This window comes from Elephas maximus, chromosome 16 (genome assembly GCF_024166365.1).
Source record: "Elephas maximus indicus isolate mEleMax1 chromosome 16, mEleMax1 primary haplotype, whole genome shotgun sequence".
Classification (NCBI taxonomy): domain Eukaryota; kingdom Metazoa; phylum Chordata; class Mammalia; order Proboscidea; family Elephantidae; genus Elephas; species Elephas maximus.
Window position 1 is genome coordinate 3,284,885 of NC_064834.1, and position 21,524 is coordinate 3,306,408.

The 21,524-nt window shown below is 47.5% G+C and overlaps 1 protein-coding gene across 1 annotated transcript in view; it reads left to right on the forward strand.

Moving 5' to 3' along the window:
- CHAT (choline O-acetyltransferase) overlaps positions 1 to 21,524 on the forward strand; it is a 66,788-nt gene that overhangs the window by 37,298 nt on the left and 7,966 nt on the right. Inside the window, exons 11-16 of the mRNA XM_049856024.1 lie at positions 9,156 to 9,325; positions 11,953 to 12,053; positions 13,059 to 13,187; positions 15,720 to 15,842; positions 18,552 to 18,693; positions 18,826 to 18,888. Coding sequence (XP_049711981.1) covers positions 9,156 to 9,325; positions 11,953 to 12,053; positions 13,059 to 13,187; positions 15,720 to 15,842; positions 18,552 to 18,693; positions 18,826 to 18,888 — 728 coding nt within the window. The remainder of the gene's footprint in view (positions 1 to 9,155; positions 9,326 to 11,952; positions 12,054 to 13,058; positions 13,188 to 15,719; positions 15,843 to 18,551; positions 18,694 to 18,825; positions 18,889 to 21,524) is intronic.

Sequence of the window (21,524 nt, forward strand, 5' to 3'; positions counted from 1 at the left end):
TTTTTGCAGATTGCTTGGGATTTTCTACATAAATCACCAGGTCAGATGAAAATAGGGACAGTTTTATATTTTTCTTTCTGATCTGTATTTCTTTTGTTCTCTTTTCTTGTCTTATTCCACTGGCCCAAACTTGTAGTAATATGTTGAATGAGAACGATGAGAATGGACATCCTTGTCTTAGTCACGATCTAAGTGGAGAATGTATTCAGTCTTTCACCATAAAATGTGGCGTTAGCATGGTTTCTATAGATGCTCGTTACCAACACGAGGATGTTCCCTTCTATTCTAGGTTTTTGGAGAGATTTTGTCATGAATGGGTGCTGAATTTTGTCAAATGCTTTTACTACATTAAATGATATGATCGTGTGATTTTTTTTCTTTTGTCTTTTAATACGGTGGATTATATTGATTGATTTTCAAATATTGAACAAGGCTTGCAACCCTGGAATAAGCCCCACTTAGGGTATATAATGTCTTTTATATATTGCTGAATTCTGTGTGCTAATAATACATTGTCATGCATTTTTTAAATCTATATTCATGAGGGATATTGGTCTATAGTTTTGTTTGTACACTCCTTCTCTGGTATCAGTGTAACATTTGGTTCATAAAATGAATTGGAAATTGTTCTTTCTTCTTCCATTTTCTGGAGAGATTGTGTAGACCTGGTGTTAATTCTTCCTTAAATGTTTGGTAGAATTCTCCAGTGAAACCATCTGGGCCTGAGACTTCTTTTGGGGGGGTTTTAAGATTAAAAATTCAGTACCTGTAATATTTATAGGGCTATTCAAATGGTTGGTTTCATATTCAGTGAGTTTTGGTGGTTTTATATTTCTAGGAATTAGTCCATTTAAGTTGTCAAATTTATGTTGTATGGTTATTAATAGTATCGTCTTATTATCCTTTTGATGTTTGCAGGGTCTGTAGTCGTATCCCTTGTTTAGCAATTTGATTGATCTCTCCAAGGAACTAACTTTCTTTTTTCATTGACTTTTCTTTTGTTTTCTGTTTTCAATTTCATTGATTTCAGCTTTTATCTTTCTTATTTCCTTCCTTCAGCTCATTCTGGGTTTATTTTACTCTTCTTTTCCTAGGTTCTTGAGGTGAGGGCTTATATTATTGATTTTAGATTTTTCTTTTTTTCTCATATAAGCTTTTAGTGCTATAAATTTCACCTCTCATCAATGCTTTAGCTGTGTCTCACACATTTTGATATGTTGTATCTTTATTTTCATTCAGTTCAATCTTTTTTTTTTTAATTTCCCTTTCGACTTCCTTTTTGACCCATGGATTATTTAGAAGTATATTGGTTAGTGTCTTAGTTATCTAGTGCTGCTGTAACAAAAATACCACAAGTGGATGGCTTTAACAAAGAGAAATTTATTATCTCACAGTTTAGGGGGCTAGAAGCCCAAATTCAGGGCACCAGCTCTCAAAAAAGGCTTTCTATCTCTGTTCGCTCTGGTCCTTGTCATCAATCTTCCCCTGGTTTAGGAGCTTCTCATTGCAGGGACCTTGAGTCCAAAGGAAGTGCTCCCTTCACAGCTCCTCATTCTGGGTGGCATGAGGTCCTTTGTCTTCTCTGCTGGATTCTCTCTTTTATATCTCAAAAGAGTTTGACTCAAGATACAACCTAATCCTGTAGGTTGAGTCTTATCTCATTTATATAACTGCCTCTAACCCCGCCTCATTAACATCGTAGAGGTTAGGATTTACAAAACATAGGAAAATCACATCAGATCACAAAGTTGTGGATAACCACACAATGCTGGGAATCTTGGCCTAGCCAAGTTGACACGTATTTTGGGGGAGGACACGATTCCGTCCATAACAGTTAGTTTCCAAGTATTTGGAAATTTTCTTATTATTTTTATGTCACTTATTTTTTCTGCAATTCCATTGTGGCCAGAGAATACACTCTGTATGATTTCAATTCTTTAAAAATTTCTTAGGTGTGTTTTATGGCCCAGGATATGGTCTATGTTTGCATATGATCCATGGTCACTTGAAAAGAAAGTGCATTCTGCTGTTTTGGGGTCAAATATCCACAGTTGTGGATTTGTCTGCTTCTCCTTTTGGTTCAGTCAGTTTTTGCTTCACGTATTTTGCAGCTCTGTGGTTTGGTACATATACGTTCAGGATTGCTATATCTTCTGGGTGGATTGACCCTCTTTGACTCTGTTAATTTTCTTTTCTCTGAAGTCTGCTTTATCTGACATTAATATAGCTACCCCCTACTTTCTTTTGACTAATGTTTGTATGATACATCTTTTCCCATTCTTTTACTTGTGACCAATCTATATCATTATATTTGAAGTGAGCTTAATAGTTGATATGATAATGCTTGAGTTTGCCATCTTTTTTTGTTTGTTTGTTTTGTTTTCTCTGTTTTTCATTTCTGTTTTCTTTTTCCTGCTTCCTATCAATTACTTGAACATATTTTAGAATTCCATATTGATTGATTGATTGATTTTTAGTGTTTCTATTTGTATTGCTTTTTTTAGTGGTTTCTCTAGGTATTGCCTTATATACACATAACTTATCACAGTCTATCAGTGTCAACATTTCGCCAGTTCTAGCAAAGTACAGAAATCTTGCGACATTTATAACAATTGTTTTCAGTATTTCCTCTACATACATTTAAAACCACATTAGGCAGTGTTATAATTTTTGCTTCAGCCATCAAACAATTTAGAAAACTCAAAAGAAGAATGAAAATGAATTGTATATACCCAGATTTTTACTCTTTCCGTTGTTCTTTCTTACTCCTGTTGTTCCAATATTTTTCTTTTTACTATTCCCTTTCTTTTTAGGAAACTTCCTGTAACTATACTTTTAAGGTACATCTGCTGTTGACAAATTCTCCTACTTTTCATTCATCTGAGAATGTCTTGATTTTCCCATTCTTTCCCGAGGGATATTTTTGCTGGGTATGTGATTCTAGATTGACAGTTCATTTAGCACTTGAAAAGTGTTGTGCTGCTTTCTTCTGCCCTCCACGGGTTGTGTTGAAAACTCTGCTGTCATTCAAATTGTTTTTCCCCTATAGATAAGGTGTCATTTCTCTCTTGCTGCATTCAAAATTTTTTCTTTGTTTTTAGTTTTCAGAAGTTTGACAATGACGTGTGTTGGTGTGGATTTCTTTGGATATATCCTGTTTGTGGTTCACTCAGCTTCTTGAATCTGTAGGTTTATGTCTTTTTCCAAATGTAGGAAGTTTTCAGCCATCATTTATCTGAGTACTTTTCCACACTTCCAGTCTTTCTGCTCTCTTTCTGGGACTGCAATGACACATGTTAGATCTATTTTTCCACAGGCCCCTGAGGTTCTGTTTTTTGTTTTATTTTGTTTTTTTACTATTATTAATCTGTTTTCTCTCTGTTGTTCAGATTGGCTAATTTTTATTATTTAATCTGAAAGTTCAGTGATTCTTTTCTCTTTCTCCTCTGATCTGCTGTCGTGTCCTTGCACTGAGCTTTAGATATTGGTTTTTGTATTTTTCAGTTCAAAATTTCCATTTGGTTCTTCTTATATCTTTCATTTCTTTGCTGAGACTTTCCTTTTTTTTTTTTCTGTTTGTTTTCAGTGTATTTATAATTACTTTTTTGAAGCATTTTTATGATGACTGCTTTAAAAATCTTTGTCAAATAACTAACTGTAACATCTCTGTCATCTCAGTGTTGATATCTATTGACTGTCTTTTTTATTCAAGTTGAGATCTTCCTGGTTCTTGGTCTGACAAGTGACTTTCTGTCAAATCCTGGACATTTTTGTATTATGTTATGAGTCTGGATCTTACTTAAACTGTCTTCTGTTTTAGCTGGCTTTTTCTGACATTGCTCCAGTGGGAGAAGAGTAAGCACTGTGTTGCCCTAGGTGGGGTTAGGAGTCCAGGTTCTTCACTTGCTGTCTATTGACACCCCTGGGCTGGGGTAGTGGGGAGAGCTCCCCCTTACTGCTGGGTGGCGGTGGGAGTTCATGCTCTCCATATGGTCTATACTGATACTATGGGGAGGGTAGCTGCTTCTCTGACAACATCAGAGGTTGGGATGCCTCATTACAGCCTGGTGATCATATAGGTCTAAGTTCTGCACTAGGCCTTTGTTGGCATCAGGGTTGGAAGGCAGAGTTTTATCTGTGGTGTTCGGCTAAAGTAGAATGATTTTTGTCTAAAAGTTTTCTTCCTTGCTCAGGTGTCCCTTTCCTGTTCTTTTGGCCAGAGAGAGGACTCTTTTGTTGGTGCTTTCTTTGTTTGGGCTTTTTGTTTGTCTGCACCCATTTGTGTCTCTGTGTTGCTGGCTTCTTCAGCTCCAAGTCTGGGTTACGTGAGGCAAAAAGAAACCCCAGGGAACTCACCACCATGTTTTTCCTTGAGTCTGACACCCCTACTGGTCCTCCTCCCTCTTTCCAATTTTCAGAGTCTTCCTGTACTTGATTTATATGTGATGTTCAGGATTTGTAGAGGGAGAATTAGGGAAAAGTCTACTTCATCTTCTTTGAAGCAGAAGACCCTCCTTCCTGAGTTCTTTAAAAGAGGCTCTATAAGTCATGCTAAAGCACTTCTGGTTTCCAAGAGCCAGATTTCAATGGACAAGAAATACTTTTGTTGAAATCCTTACAATTGGCTTTGCCTCTGGAAACTGGGAGTATAAAGATTACTCTACAGGCCATACCCATTGAAACATAAGGTCCCTAAACTCAAAAAACAAACTCATTGCTATCAAGTCAGTTCTGACTCATAGTGACCCTATAGGACAGAGTACAACCACCCCAGAGGGTTTCCAAGAAGCAGCTGGTAGATTTGAACTACCAACCTTTTGGTTAGCAGCCATAGCTCTTAACCACTACAACACCATGGCTCCATAAGACCCCTGGATGGCACAAATGGCTTGTGCTTGGCTTCTAACCTAAAAGTTCGTGGTTTGAACCCACCCAACAGTGCCATGGAAGAAAGGCCTGGCAATCTGTTTCTGTAAAGACTACAGCCAACAAAACCTTATAGGATAGTTCTGGTCTGTGACACACAGGATCACCATGAGTCAGAATCGACTTTATGGCAACGCATTTGGTTTTTTGTTTTATAGGCCATACAGTAGGGAAGAATACAGCAAGTGTGATGGCAGGTTTCCCTCTCAAACAGAGGGAAAACCCTTTTGTCTGCGGAAGGAAGACCCTCGGATGGGACTGACAGAGGTTTAGAAGCTCTAAGTACCCGGAAGGAACCCAGTGCCTCCAGCTCCAGGGGCCATGTGAGGGAAGATGGACAGGAGAGTAGAAATCTGAGGCCGTTAAAGACTTGTGCCAGCTTCCCAGGAATTAGACCAGAAAGAGAAAGTGCCCCAGAGAGGACTATCTGTCCAGGTAGACACAGCCGGGGTGTGTGTGTTTGTGTGCGCGGGCATACAGGCACATGTTGGCGGAAGCACCTGTGAGATCTCCAGCTCTCCCAAGGCAGGGGTGCTAAGTGCTCATTTTATCTTTACTCACCTGAGTCACAGTCTGAATGTTTTCAGCCTCCGACAGAAACATCGGGGCTCTCAAAGGTCTCGTGGCCTCTGGAATTTCTGCACTGCCAGAGCTGTCAACTCTAGTGGGTGTGGGTGGCAGAGCAAGCTCCTGCTCTTACCAGCTCCCACTTCTCACTATTAAGTGGGAGCTCCTTGAGGAAGATGGATTTGCCACATTAAGTCAGCCTCAGTGTGCTCAGTGAGGATGTCAGAAGACAAACGGCTCCTGCGGCGTGCCTCCAGCCCACCGCCCAGTGTTTCCATTACATTTGGGCCAGAGTCATGGTGCGTGAGTTCGGCTGTAGTTCATTTTCTGCCTTACACAATAAACTTGTCAGCATTTTGACCGATCAGCTCCTTGTATTCAGGGAGTTCATTTGCAAGGCCACCTGGCTCCCGGGCACTGCTGTCCCGCTCCCATTTCAGTCTGTCTAATGAGCCAGGACCTGGTTCCTGTTGGCTGGCCCTGAGCTTCTGGGCCCTGAGAAGCCTGCATGTCTCCCAGTGGCAAAGAGACATCGGCCCCACCTCACGGATCCCTCTCTTCTGCCTGGAGGTGCAGGGCAGTGCTGCCTAGGGGAGCTGTCCTTTCTGGCTGCCAGCCTCGCACTGCCGCACAGCCTCCACTCACCTGCCTCCTGGCTGGACAGGCTTGCTATGGGCTTCCTGGGGAGCTGCAGCCTGTCCTCTATGGCCCACTCTCCCAGGTCTAGACAAGTGGCTGTTTCTAAGGAGACCTTGGCAAAGGCAGGCACCAAGCCTGGGCCTATTGAACTGACTTGACTGCATGGATTGGGGCAGCGAAGTCCAAGAGGCCCTGAGGAAGGTTACAAGGCCCCTTAGCTGCCTAGGTACCAAAAGCATCCTGCAACTCCAGTCTTCCCTGAACCCTCATCCTAGCGAGGAAGGGGGAACTGACTTGCTGGCCACATGGGGTGACCCTGACATCTCCCTGGGATTTGCAAGTACCAGGAAAAAGATGGATGGGCAGTGAACTTGGAGACTGCTTTCACCAGAGGACACCTGTGGACACCTACCAGGAAACTGGAGAAATCTGTGCAGAGCAGGTCTCCATAAGTGGCTTAGCAGCGGTGTGCTCTGAAGTTGTTGAGGAGACCCCAGGAGGGTCTGAGGGATTACAACAGGCAGGGCAAGTGTAGTTCTACCCCCTCAAGGCAGACTACAGGGGAAGGAGCAGCCCAGGGAGACAGGAGTGAGACCAGGGCCTGGGAGGAGCAGGCAGGGCCTCACTAGCTTGTTGGAGAGTAGTGGGGGTGCAGTTCAGGTGTGACTGGGGCCACTACTGGGCTGTGCTCAGAGCCATGGGAAGAAACTGGCTGGTGGACAGAGGCAGAAGGAGTGGCCATGATTGAGTGAAGACCCTGAGCATGAGGGTGTGGACGCCTGACTTCCTCGGACAGGTCCCTGGACCTCAGGAAGGCAGATTTTCAAAGACTCAGAGAGACGATGGGCTTGAGGCTCAACATCTAGGAGTGATGCCTCCAGGGCGGGGGGTGAAGGGGGCTCTGGAAAGAGGAGTTCCAACTCAGCAGTCACAGGGAAAGGCAGGAGCTGAGACGGGTGTAGGGCCACACAGGGCACACCCCGGCAAGCTGCGACCTCGAAGTGTGGTGCAGAAAGGTTGCACAGAGGGCCACAGGCCTAGGCTCAGAATCTGAGGGCACAGAGCTGGCTGTGGGAAATAGCAAGAGACCACACTTACGGGCCAAGCCTATCCCAGTGCTGGAAACCACAGGGGGCAGGAAGGGCTGGGACTGCCATCCTGGAGAGAGTCCACAGCCCCTGGATGTTTCTCCCTGACAAAGAGAATGGCCAGCAGCTGAGATGAGTGAGGGGGTGCTGTGGCAAACCCACGGTGTTCTCAGTGTAGGAATGTGAGCCCAACATTACCACATGGTAAAAGTTAGGATTAATTTAGCCTCATATGGCAGAAAACCCAAAATAATGGTGACTTAAAGAAAACAGAGGTTTCTATCTCATGTGGACCAGAGGTGAACTGTTGAGAGCCGATACCTGGTGGCTCAAGAGGTCATTAGCAGTCTAGGGTTCTTCATCTCACTGCTTTGCCATGCCTAGAGTGTGGCCCTCATCCTCATGGTCCAGAATGGAGGCTAGAGCACTGGTTATCACACCTCTCTTCCAGGCGGCAGGATAGAAGAAGGTGGGAAGATGGGCAAAGAGCACATGCTGTCTATCTTCCAGGGGGTTCCTTGGAGCTGCAATACAGTGTTTCTGGATCTTCTTGGCTGGATTTAGACACCTGGTTACTGCTTGCTGTAAAGGAAGCTGGGAAATGTAACTTTAGCTCTGGTTGTCCATGTGCCAAGACAAAAACCAGGAGCTCTATGACTATGGGGAGAATAGGTATGGGGTATACAACTAGCAGTCTGTGCCACATCATGCCTCATTGCCTTCAGATATCCATGCACCCCATCTTCCCATGTGTTCACCCCTCTCCTCCCTGATCCTGGGGGCAACCCTGTGCCTCGTCCTGGTACAGCAACTAGCCCAGAGGCCAGAGTCTCTGGGCAAAGTGCAAGCCTCACCGTCAGGCCCTGATGGAACTCCTTGTGATTTGTGACCTTGTGATTCTGTCCCACACACCAGCATCTGATAGTGGAGAAAGAATCCTCCACAATAAAGACTCTTGTTTGAGAGAAGGGAGACCGGGAGACACCAAGCAGGTACCAGGCACGGTGATCAGTCCCACTGGGCAGGCTCCCAAGCCTTCCGTACTGAGTAGAGGCAGTCCCTGGGGCAGCCCACCTGGCTATCCCCAGGTCTACTCTCAGGGAGGAACCTGCATGTCCAGTGTCCTTGTCCATATTCATCAATTGCCACACCAAGGTGGGCATTGGGTGCTTACCTTCTGGGGACCACACAGTTTTCAAAGCCCCTTCCTGTAGGAACGGGGGCAGAGGTCTGGGTGTTGTTAGGGGTTTAGCGTCAGATGCAGGCCAGGCTTAGGGTCCCTTTGGCAATGCGTCTCCTGCACAGCTCAATGACTACTTATCCATCGAGCTCCATGGACGTGAACCACCCCCAACAAGCTGGCCCTGCAGCCTGGGCCCTTCCCACCCGCCCCTGACACCGAAGCAACAGCTGAATGGCTGTGGGAAGGTAACACCATAACTTCAGAATTTCATGTGAAATTGCCTGATTTTTAAATTTTGACAGCTGATTTGAATGTTTGAAAATTATCATTCAGGACAAATAAAACGTCTCTGAACCAGAACTGCCAAGATGGGGGTGGTGTTGAATGGGGAATTTGAGCCACCTCCACTGAGGGGGGCTACCTAGAGGTCTAAGAGTCTGTGGAGGCCTCTGTAGCTCCCTGCACAAATGCACGTGGTCCTGGCAGGCAGGAACCACAGCCTCACAATCTGGGGGGCTCCTGCAGGGGCCCTGAGGGGGAGCTGAGCCACTGTGGTTAGGGAGGGGCTCAGGACAGGGGCAGACATTACTGCCCAGCACTGGGAGTGGGGGTCAGCCTGGCTCTAGATCTGGGTAGCTCTGTGCTCAGGGAAAACAGGGTGGACACCAGCCCTGGAGCGTGTGGGCCTCTGGGAGAAGATCCCAGGCCCCAGGCAGGGCAGGTGCTCAGCTCCTGCCTGTCCTGCCCCCCAGACTCCACCAACCGAGACTCACTGGATATGATTGAGCGTTGTATCTGCCTGGTGTGCCTGGACACCCCAGGGGGTGTGGAGCTCAGCGATCCCAACATGGCCCTCCAGCTCCTCCATGGTGGAGGCTGCAGCAAGAATGGGGCGAATCGCTGGTATGACAAGTCCCTGCAGGTAAGTGCTGCGTGAGCCTGCCCTCCCAGTGTACAACACAGCCAGCCCCAGTAGCAGTGTCATGTCTGGCCGGCTCTCTCCCTGGCCTCAGCTACCCAGGATGCTGGACTGCCAGGGCTAGGGGAGCTGAAGGGCATGGAGGTGCTCTACTGGGTCAGCTTCTGCACTGGCCAGGATTCTCTTGGGGCAAGGGGCCAAGCTAAACTCAAATTACCCTAAACTTCTTGCAGCCTGTGGTCAGACCTGGGGCCCATGCTCTTAGCACCTGTCACACACACTGCAATGTGGGTCACGCCAGGGTCATCGAGCACAGCAGTCCCTCCCCAAAGAGCCCTAACGCGTTCAGCAGATGTTTGATGCACAGAGATGTCGGCTTCTTCGCATATCCTCCACCCTGGCCTGGCCATTTCAGCACACCTCCCTCAAAGCCCTGTGAGGAAGGAGCAGCTCAGCATCTCTGTGGAAGAAAAGCCGTAACAGAAAATAAAACAATTTATATATTTTTCATTCCTGTGACATCAGACTAGAAACAAGCTGCCCTGCACATTTATTTGGTCTAGAGAGAATCAACCATGCAGAAGGAGATGAAGGTAAAGTCGGGCCCTTCATCCCTGTTCCCCCCTTTTCCCCCCACTTGCCGATTCTGAGTCTAATCTCATTTGCTTTTAAAGCCACCGCGCTTTGAACGAATGCCATGTTAAGTGGGCAAACGGTCTCAGTCTTTTGGGTTGCAGCTTGCACATCTGAGCATTCCCAGGGACTGTCTCGTTTTCTTTCTCCCTCCCTTACATTCTGCAGGATCTGCTCTTTATTCATTTGCACATTGATTCTGTTATTTCTGATGAGTTCTCTTGCTGCTGTGCAGGCAGTTTTAGCCTCCGCCTGATGCTAATGGCCTGCAATCTTTCATGGAGCAGCTGTGGAAATTAAATAAAGTAATGGATGCCCAGGACCTGGGACAGAGTAAGCCCTGGTAGCAGCTATTTAAAGGCACCATTCCTTCTCCCCCCCGCCTCACCCCTTTCTTTTAGTGACAGGGACAGAAAGCAATAATACGAGGGTGGACACAGCCCCCCTCCCTCCTCCCTCACCTGGCCAAGGGACCTCCTGGTACTGCTCACATGTGCTTACCTGCTGAACCTTTTCCTAGGCTGCACAGATTAATAGCGGGTTGGAGAAGTCAGAGAGGCTGTGTGGACCTGAGTTTGAAAGGTCGAGAGCTAGTCTCAGTACAGGAGAAATAGGGGAGAGAGGGAAGCCCTGTAAGGGATGAGTTTTAAGAGAAACTTTGTGGGAGGTGTATGTGCTTGCTTGTTTGAAGAATGGGACTGAAGTTTCGGGCAACTGCCACCCTCTGGGAGAGCCTGGGGAAAAGACATGGAGAAAGGCCGTTCGGGGTGTGTGCTCTGTTATGGTCTCCCCTCTGCTCCTTGGAGGATATTTCAGGAAAGATTGCCATCGCTTTTTTGTTTGTTTATGGATATTAGATGCTGTGCTGAGATGGCCAACAAGGCAGCCCAGCTTTATTTGGATTACACTTGAAGAACCAAAGCTCGTCCTCATTATTTTCCGCCAGTCCTTTTGTGCACTCTGTGTGTTTCTTTTCCAAGTCAGCTCAACACAGCATTTGTAGAGAGGGGGTCAGAAAGCCATAATTAACCCTGACAGTTTATGTAGATCTTCCACAGGCGTTATCGCCTGTATCAGTCCTGTGAGCTGGGCATTATTAGGCCCATTTTAAAGGACAGCAAACAGAAGTCTAGAGAGCTGAAGCACCTTGATAAAGGTCACACAGTTGTCAGGAGGCAGCAGCAGAACTAGAATCCTGATCCCAGGCACAGGCATCAAGTTAAGGAATGTCCTTAGTACACCTTTCCTTTACCCACACTAAGGGGTATTCCCCCCCGCCCCCCCGAGGAATCTGCATGCCATCCAAATTGAGTAGTTCTCTTTCATTCATTTGTTAAACAAAGCTGTGGTGTACCTACTATGGGTGGACAGCGGTGTAGATTCTGGGAACGTGATCAACAGTGGCCAAAACCAACAGGGTCCATCAAACACATACTCAGATGAACAAAACTAAGAGTTATGGCTGCAATGAGCCCAATGGAGCGGAAATGGGGCTCAAAGAAGCCTGGAGAGCTTGCCCACAACCTGGAACCCTGTGTGCAGACTCAGCTTGAGCTCATCAAGAGTCACTAGATTGTTTCTATTGGGAAACTTTGGGCTCCACCTTCACTGCCCAGAACATTTATTGGAAGGACGCTGCACAGCTTAGAGCTGCTTTGAGACTCCCATAGTCTCAGGCTGCAGCGATTGTGCACAGCCTTCTTTTTAAGAGATGGTATTTTTGGTGTCCTTGGAGGAGACTGCAAACACTGGTAGCTTAGTGGTTAAGAGCTACACCTGCTAACGAAAAGATCAGCAGCTTGAATCCACCAGGTGCTCCTTGGAAACCCTAGAGGGCAGTTCTATTCTGTCCTACAGGGTCGCTATGAGTCGGAATCAACTCAACACCAGCAGGTTGGTTTGGTTTGGGTTTGGAGGAGACCTGGTCTGGAGCCACGGGGCTGGTTTGGAATGCTGACCACACAGGTGTCCTGTCACTCCCCTCTTTCTCTCTGCAGTTTGTGGTGGGCAGGGACGGGGTCTGTGGCGTGGTGTGTGAGCACTCCCCTTTTGACGGCATCATCCTGGTGCAGTGCGTGGAGCACCTGCTCAAGCACGTGTAAGTCTGGAGGGCAGGGCTCTTCCGGAGCTGCCACGGGGGCAAAGCCCTGCTGCCATGCTGGGCCAGGGATTCAGGGGTCACTGGGAGGCTGCGTTCGTCTAGAAAGTCTCCTAGGAAAAGATGAACTTGAAAACCAGCTTAATGCGGTACCATGTGCTTCATCAGTCAGGAGTAGGGGCCAGCTGGGCCAAAGATCGGGGCACTGAGGGAGAGGCATGGCAAAGAATTTTAGCTAAACGGGAAGGTCTGCTTTGGTCCAGGGATGCCCAGATCAATACCTATTGCTTGTCCTGGGTCAGGCCCTACCAACTGATGACCCAGCACAGAGGGGAGGTCTCTGAGTTGGGCCCCCCTTGCCTTCCTCGGGTTGGGTCTTTTTTTTAGCTTCAGACCTAGCCAGGCTGTGAGGGCTTCCCTGTCCCTCAGACATCCCACGTTTCTTCCTGCATTCACCATGTTGCTCATTCTCTACTCCTAGAATACCCTCTCTGCTCTAAGTTCTAAGTCCCTTCCATTCTTTAGGATCACTGAAACTCAAACCAGGAGCCCCTGGGTGGCACAAACAGATAAGCACTAGACTGCTAACCGAAAGGTTGGAGGCTCGAATCCACTCAGAGGCACTTCAGAAGAAAGGCCTGGCAATCTACTTCCAAAAGATCTCAGCCACGGGGCGGGGGGACAACACTTGTAGACAGAACAATACACTTTGCTCCTTAAATACTCCTTTAAATATCGTTTAAGTGTTAGAGGTGTAACGTGGGCTAGCAGGAAGGAAGAAACAGAAATAATGGGTCTTAGAGTCAGATGGAGCAGGATTGAACCTGGGCTCCACCCCTCGCTCATTCTGGTGGCTTCTCTGAGCGTGTTTCTTCTGTGTGATGGCTGGCGGGCAGCTCACACACACTGAAGCTCCGTGGCTGCATATACCAGCAGTTAAAATGCTGGCAGATACCACCACCTCTCATCTTGCGGGGCCCCAGGATGTCCCCTCTGTGCTTGCAGGAAGAAAAGCACCCAGAAGATGGTCCGAGCCGACTCCGTCAGTGAGCTCCCAGCCCCCAGGAGGCTCCGGTGGAAATGCTCCCCCGAAATTCAAGGCCACCTAGCCTCCTCTGCAGAAAAGCTTCAACGGTAAGGAGAAGCCTCCGTCTCCTCCGGGGGTGCTCCTCCGGGAGTCACTGTGTCCCCCAGCAGCTGCTGAGGCACCTCGAAATTTCCAAAGATCCCAGCTTCTCCCTGCCTCTCTGTCTGCCCCCCATCATGTAAATGTAGTCAGACTAAAGGGAAGTTACAACTCCCTGGGAAATAACCTTGCTGAAGTAGCCATCATTTCCATAAAATGCAAACGTGAAGCTATTTTTTTCCCACAGGTTTCACCTGACTGAGCAGAGTCAAGGCCAGGAAATCTCCCCCTGCTTTTGGGGGAATAGTAAACAACTGGTTTGAATAGGTTATTTGAATCCAAGCCATTTCAATTTGCTTGAATTTACACTGCAATTTGACAAGAGGCCCTTTTCCCCAAGGAGAGGAAGGCAGTTCAGGCCCTAATGGGCCCAGATAGGAGGGCTGGGGATAGCATGGGCCATCTGGGGAGGGTACCGTGTTCCTGGTATTGAGCCGATACTGGCAAGATGTGGAGGGAGCCAGAGGCTGGCAAGCAGACCTGGTTCCTAATTGTTCATCACTTCATTCCACACCTTAGCATTGTGACCTGGGGGCAGATAGCTTCATTCATTCATTAATTCCTTCCTTCTTCATTCATTCATTCACTCGTTCATCAAATGTGTGGGGTTCTAGTGAGTGCCAGGCTCTGTGGTAAGGGTCTGGGAACACAGAAATGAATACACCAAGGAATTTATTCTTTAGTGGAGGATACAGACCCCTAGGCCAAAACACATAAGATACAATAAGGTAAGTGCTTTTGAGCCAAACGAACAAAGAAGGCAAGAGCTGAACGGAGCCAGGAGGGTGAGGGGGCTCTGCAGGAGAGACGGGCCCTGAAGAATGTGTAGGAGTGTGTGGTGCAGGTGGGTGGGGAAGAGGGCAGAAGACAGCTTGTTCCGACATGCAGGTTTATAGATGATCCAGGCTGGTTAGGAGGTCAGTAAGGGGCAGGACAGCCTGAGTTGGGCACAAAAGAGAAAATGAGGCTAAACTGTGAAGAGCATCACTGCCCTTACCTTCTGGGGCCTGGCAGTGAGAAGCCCTGGAGGACTTGGAGCAGGGGTTCTGGAAGCCAACGGGGAGACTTGGTCACAGCTCTGGAGGGCGGGATAGAGTGCGGCCTGACACAGGGGCTGCAATTCGCTGTGGAGGAGTAGCAGGCTCCCCTGGGGCAGGTGGGGAGGCCTCAGCTGTTCATCTATAAAATGCGCTGATTTGTGGACCCTGACAGGGTTGTTCAGAGGACAAGTCAGCTGCCAGGTGAGTGGACTGGTGGGTCAGCGAATCTTGGGCTAAGGGGAAGCCTGTCACTTTCAGGGATTCCAACAGGTCGCACATGCTAGCAAAGCGCTCAGCTTCTCTTTCCACAGGACAAGGGAGCCAGGAGAGACCTGTGGGTGGGGAGCAGGAGGAGCCTGGGAGTCCTGAGCTGCCCAGGGAAGGGTGGGTAGGTCTGAGGGGGCAGGGCTGAGGGAGAGGTTTCCAGGGGGCTGTGGCAAGGGTTGATTCCGACTCACGGCACCCCTGTGTGTGTCCGAGTAGAACTGGGCTCCAGGGCACTTTCAATGGCTGATATTTCCGTATAGATCACCAAGTCTTTTTTTCACGGCACCTCTGGGTGGACTCAAACCTGCAACCATTCAGTTAGGTAGCAGCTGAGCAAGGGTGGTACAAACAGTGAGGAACAATTCAAGGAGGGGCAGCAGGAAGGGTGAGGGGCTCGGGCTGCCCACTGGGACTATGCAGTCACCCTGCTGGACGTTGCTCCAAATGTCATTATTAAGGATGAAAGGTCAGTCTTGGGGGAGGGGGGCTAGAGAGGAGGGAACCAGAGTCCCAGAGCATCTCGGGGCAGACAGGCAATGACCTGAGGGCGGCAGAGGCAAAAGCTTCTGGGTAAAATGGTTTTCAGTTGCGGCAAAGCCACAGACAACGCACCCGTGGTGACCGTGGCCACCCATCCTCCCTAGGCCTCTTCTCTCCATAGCAGAACAGGGGGAGGAGTCTGCAGACTTCTCGCTGCAGGGAATTTGCCACGTTCCAACAGGACAGCCAATGCCAAAAGGATCCTCAGGGATGTTGGACACACTTTCTCAAACAGACCCAATGAATGACCTCTTTCAAGCCACTTCTGTGGGCGTGGACTTCTAGAATTCTGTTTATGGGCAGTGTTCTCTCTGCCCATACAAATGTCTGTTATTCTCCTGTCCCCCTCCCTGCTGCAGCCAGGCCCACCTGTCCGCCTGTCCCCCCAGAGCACAGCCCACCCTGCCCAGTGAGCCTCACCCTCAGCTCAGAGTCACCCATGGTGTGGTGTGCCTCCACCACTGCTATGTGTCAAGGCCCGTCTCTGACTCCCAGCACATTCCTGGGGCACAGGGACTGGTCCTCGTCTTCAGGGTGCTAGGACATCAACTGTGCTAGAGAAAGCTGGTCAGACTCAGGGGTGCAAGCATTCTGCTCTACATGCAAGCAAAGCCTCTTCTCTTCCTTCCACAGGATCGTGAAGAACCTTGACTTCACTGTTCATAACTTCAACTACTATGGGAAAACATTCATGAAGCAGCAGAAATGCAGCCCCGATGCCTTCCTTCAGGTGGCCCTCCAACTGGCCTTCTACAGGTAAGCCAAGCCTGATGGCAGAATAAGTCCTTGCCAAGTGGGCTGACAGACAAAGTGCTCAAGATCCTAGCATCTAGAAGCACAGTGGAGGGAGTGAGGGCCTTCTGTGGGCCTAGAGGAGGGGAGGATGATCATGGAAAGAGAGGCCATCTGAACTGGACTTCAAAGTGAGAATCCAGCCTCAGATAGGAGAAGGAAAAATGCTCCCATTGAAGGAACTGCCTGAGCAAGGGCCTGGTGGCAGGTGACCCAAAGTGGCTGAGAGCAGAGCTAAGGGGGGGCTACGTGAGCAGTGAAGAACTCAAGGTTGGTGGAGCCAGATCAGGAGCCCAAGGAGCTGGGTTAAGGAGCTTGCTCTTCGTCCTGATTTGACCGTTACCCCTCCCCTCCAGCTCTCGTAGCTATAAGCTGTTCCTTCCCACTCTTTCCAAACATGATAACTAAAGGGAACCAGATCCATCCAGTTGGGCAAGTCAAAGATTTTGGACTCATCCTTGATTCTTCCCTTTCTCTCACTCCCCACATGCCCATGTCCATTCTCCTCCAAAGTTTCTCTCCAATCTGTCCTCTCCACCTCCACTGCCATCGGCTTCTCCCAGGCCACCAACATCTTCAGAGTCTAAGCTGTAACAGAAATATTTTTAACCTATTCCTAGATTTGGCAGAGACCTTGAAGCTGCCTAAGTGGCAGCCTAAAAGCAGCCAATGACAGCATCCACTTTTGTGCTCAGCATAGTATTTGCCTCTAGGGACCATGAAGATCAAACCAAACCTGTTGCCATCGAGTCAGTCCTGACTCATGGTGACCCCACATATGTCAGAGTAGAACTGTGCTCCATAAGGTTTTCAATGGCTGATTTTTTTGGAAGTAGATCTGCAGCCCTTTCTCCTGAGGCACCTCTGAGTAGACTTGAACCTCCAACCCTTTCGTTAGCAGTAAGCACATTAACTATTTGCACCACCCAGAGACCATCAGGGACCGTGAGACACAGAAAACGTGCCTCTGCCAGAGTCTTCAGGAGACTAGACATGAATGTCTGCACAGTTTATTCACTCATCCCCCAAGTAATACAGCACCAGCAATGCTGAATTAGACATGACTTCCCTGCCCCAGAGCTCAGTCTGTGTGGGGAGGCATGTAGACAGGGCCAAGGTACAGGACCCACTACATGCTGGGTGACAATGGACAGTCACTACCCCTCTCTGAGCTCTGTGTTTTTCTCTTCCCCTACCTCCAACACCAAGGGGCTTTATTGACTGGTGAGAAAGGAGTGTGCTAGCTGAGGAGCACGGACTCAGCCTATGGGCTTAAGGAAAGAGGCTTTCTCTGGCTAAAGGTGGAGAGGTCACTGCTACTCTGGTCCCAGGAATCAGCTGAGGAGACTCAGTACACATAGGTCTGCTGGAAGCCTGGCTGCCCCTGTGTCTTCTTTTCCTGGGCTGCCATGACAAAGTACCACTAAGTGGATGGCTTAAAACAATAGGAATTTATGGTCTCACAGTTCTGGAGGCTAAAAGTCCGAGTTCAGGGTGCCAGCAGGGCCATGGAGGCTTTGAAAGCTGTAGGGAAAGATCCTTTCTTATCTCTCCCAGCTTCCAGTAGCCCCAGGCTTCCCTGGCTCAAAGGTGCATCTTCGCATGGTGGTCTTCCCTCTCTGTGCATCTCTCTGGGTCTTCTCTCTCACAAGGACATCACTCAGATTGGATTAGGCTCCATCCTCCTCCAGTGTGTTGGGGCTGTTTTGTTAGCTGCTGTCACATCGGCCCCCAACTCACAGCAATCCTAAGCACAAGGAAGAAAATGCTGCCCAGTACTGAGCCATCGTCATAGTCAGTCATAGATTGGACTGTTGTGATCATAGGGTTTTCACCAGCTGACTTCAGAAGCAGATCCCCAGGCCTTTCTTTCTAGTCCGTCTTTAGTCTGCAAGCTCTGCTGAAACCTGTTCAACATCATAGCAACATGCAACCCTCCAGCGACAGACACGTGGTGGTTGTGCATGAGCTGCATTTGTTGGGAATTGAACCCGGGTCTCCTGCATGGAAGGCAAGAATTCTACCATTGAACCACAAATATGAAGCCCAGTATAGCTTCATTTTAACTTAACTGATAGCATTTTCAAAGACCCTATTTCCAAACAAGGTCAAGTTCCAGATCCCTTGATGGGAGGTGTTGTATTTCAACATGCCTTTTGAGGGGATACACTTCAATCCATAACAACCCTGGAGATGTGGACCTGGGCTGCAGTTCACACCCCAGAACCACTCAGGCCCCTGCCCTTCCCGGAGACATAGGCTGTGCTTGAATTGTTTTAAATAAAGCACAATTCCCTCAAGAGTGTGAATGATTAATTATACAGTTATTACATTCTGTGCTATTAATCAAACGCTCATCAGATTATCACAAAAAAGTCTAGGGTTCCTATTAGATCTGGATTTTTTCAAAGCTACTAGTCAAATTTAAAAATTTTTATATCCACACAGAATCTCAAATATGTCCAAGTGTGCACCCAGCTTTTCACATTAGAGACTCCCCAACATTGATCTTTGGGAAATCTCCTCCAGAATCCTATTAACATTAAGACGAAATACTTTGCCAACCAAAGTCAGGGCTGTAAAAATAAAACCTGCTGCAGCTATCTTTCTTTCAGCGTTTATGTTTCCCCAGGAATAAATTACTGTTTGCTATTTCTACTTCATCTCACACAGGTGCCACGGGAGACTCATGCCCACCTATGAGAGCGCGTCCATTCGCCGATTCCAGGAGGGGCGGGTGGACAACATCCGATCAGCTACTCCAGAAGCCCTGGCTTTTGTGAAGGCCATGACTGACCACACGGCAGCCACCTCGGTGAGTCCTGAGGAGTCACCCAGAGAAGCTGGCACAGCAGCTGGGGGCTCCTGGATGATCAGCTCCTTTGCTCTGTTTCTTGCTAAGCAGACTCCTAAAACCCTGTGTGCTCCCTCTCTGGTCTGTTGACAGGATTCAGAGAAGCTGCTGCTCTTCAAGGATGCCATCCGTGCGCAGACTGAGTACACAGTCATGGTGAGTGGCATCGCGTGGCCTCAAGTTTGAGCTTATGCCAGCTTGTGGTGCCTGGGCCTTCAGGAGTGGTAGCATGGCACCACACTGTGTGTGAGCTCAGCCACCAGCTGCCCAGTGATGGCAGTGCCACCCCACCGCTCATAGTGATAAAACTACTCTTTTTTTTTTTTCCACTCGGATCTTATAAACATACAATGAGTGATTTTCAAATGATGACAACAGTGATAATAATAGCACCTGCTATACAGAGAGAGCACCCTACAGTTTATGTAGCAAGAGAGTCAAATGTGAGGGGATGGGGCTAGAGCCTGGAAAACGGTGGTGGCTTGCACACCTTGCACAAGCACAGGTAGAGCAATATTTGTTCCACACCTAGGGCTGGGCGTACCTTCAGGTTCTCCATGTATGTATTTACACTACCTATGAATAAAAATATTTGCTTAAAATTAATAGTGACATCAAAATGGGAAAGGAAAAGTTTCCCTAGGTTGGGGAAATAATTTATTTTCTAGCCCTGCAAAGCTGTCATTTGCATACAAACCACAGAGAATAAGCTACTGCTTGGGCTAGTGATCGACGTGTTAATTGCAAATCATGCCGATATAGCCTTTGAAGGATCATAGGATCTGTGAAAAAGTCTTGACTAAATTTCACTCTGTATACTTAAGAACAAGGACAATGCATCTCTGGCTTTTAGAACTAGCCAATTTAGACGTTTCTCTAAAGCAGTTGCTAGGTCCCTAATTCACCTGAATAGTGAAGTGCTTGTTCTGCTTGAGGGAAATAAAGCACACTCTTGTGTATCCCACAAGTATTTTTTGTACTCCTGCTTTATGGCAAGCCAGGCGCTGGGTGCCAAGAAATTAAAGATGAAAATCCACATGGCTTGTCCTCTAGGGGGTTTATGCAGATAAGTACAATCCCTTATGAAGAGAGCCCCTGTGGAAGGAATAAGGGGCACAGAGGACAAGCTCTTCACTCTGCTTGGGAACAGAGGATCTGGTGCTTCATATGAAACTTGAAGGATGAAGAGGTGTTTGTCAGACAGACATAGAAAGGGAAGCATGGCCAAAGAAGAGAAAAGCGCATGCGAAAAGGCAAAAAGTCTTGAGAAAATAAGATACATTCAAGGAAAGGCAAGTGGTTCAGGATGCGTTCTTTGCAAGGGAAAGAGAAGAAGGAAAGTTCATGATTTCAGATTTCAGGCAGAAGAAGAATTGGTTGGGGTGGGGGTGTGATTTTCCAAGAGGCAGAGACACTAATTAGGAGTCTATGTAATACTTATGAAGAGTTGGTATAAAGACTGAAGTAGTACTTGGGGTCGCTATGAGTCAGGCCACTCAAAAGCAGCTAACAGCAACGGGGCTGGAGCAGTGGGGGTTGAAGAGACAAACTTCTGATTAAATATGGTGCATTGAACATAAGCATTTACTTTCACACCATCCTGAACCCTTCTAAAACAATAGCAAAGCCATAAATCCATTAAGGCAAATAGAATGGGAAGGGAGGTAACAAAAATTTTAGAACTGGAAAGTAGAACAGATGGTAACTGACTTAGCAGACCAGAGAAAGTAGAAACCCAAGCAAACAGTGGGGGTAGTAGCTCAAGAGCCCAACGAACTGTACTGCAGGACCTCAGGATGGTTCAGGCATTGACATCCACCAAAAGTGGGGGTGCATGCAGGGCTGAACAGAAGATTTGTTGATGATCTATACAAGAAGCAGGCCTTCAGATCATCTCCACCACACATGTAGCCAGCCTACTACCTTTCCCCCATCCTCAATGGTGGACTAGACATTATTCTCTGGAGAGATTGAACAAGAGGAACTAGAGACTTGGGGATACCAGGTACAGCTGAGGGAGAGGATACTGTGCAGAAAAAAGGGAGATTAATGAAAGTCTACTTATTCAATAGTAAGTCTTCTAGCCACCCAGCTCCATGGGTACTTTATTAGCACCCTCTCCCCCAAATAGGAGATTAAAAGATTTCTCTTTAGTGAAACTCATCAGGCCAAGAGAACAGACTCACAGCTGCTGACACTTGAGGTACTCCAGTGAAAACACCCAACCAGATCACCCAGCAGTGAAGCCCACCAGTTGACAAGCACATTCTCACACACATATAATTTAATCATCTTTTCAGTGCTTTATTCTTCAATATAAACAGATAGCCATAGATCATTAGACACTGAGGAAAGCTGCTAACATGAAAGACGAGACCAATATAACAAACAGATATTTTAAAAACAACTCAAAGGAAGTAAAATAATGCGGGAAACAGAAAAAAAATTTTTTTTTTAAATTGTAATCGAGATCCTCTATGAGGGAAATTATTGTATTCATAAATAAGAGCCAAAAACCAAAACCCATTGCTATCGATTGATTTTGACTCATAAAAAACCCCACCCACTGCCATCAAGTCAATTCCGATTCATAACAACCCTATAGGACGGAGTAGAACTACCCCATAGAGTTTCCAGGGAGTGCCTGGTGGATTTGAACCACTAACGTTTTGGTTAGCAGCCATAGCACTTAACCACTACACCACCAGGGTTTCCTTTTGACTGATAGCCACTCTATAAGGCAGAGTAGAACTGCCCCATTGGGTTTCCAGTGCTGTAAATCTTTATGGAAG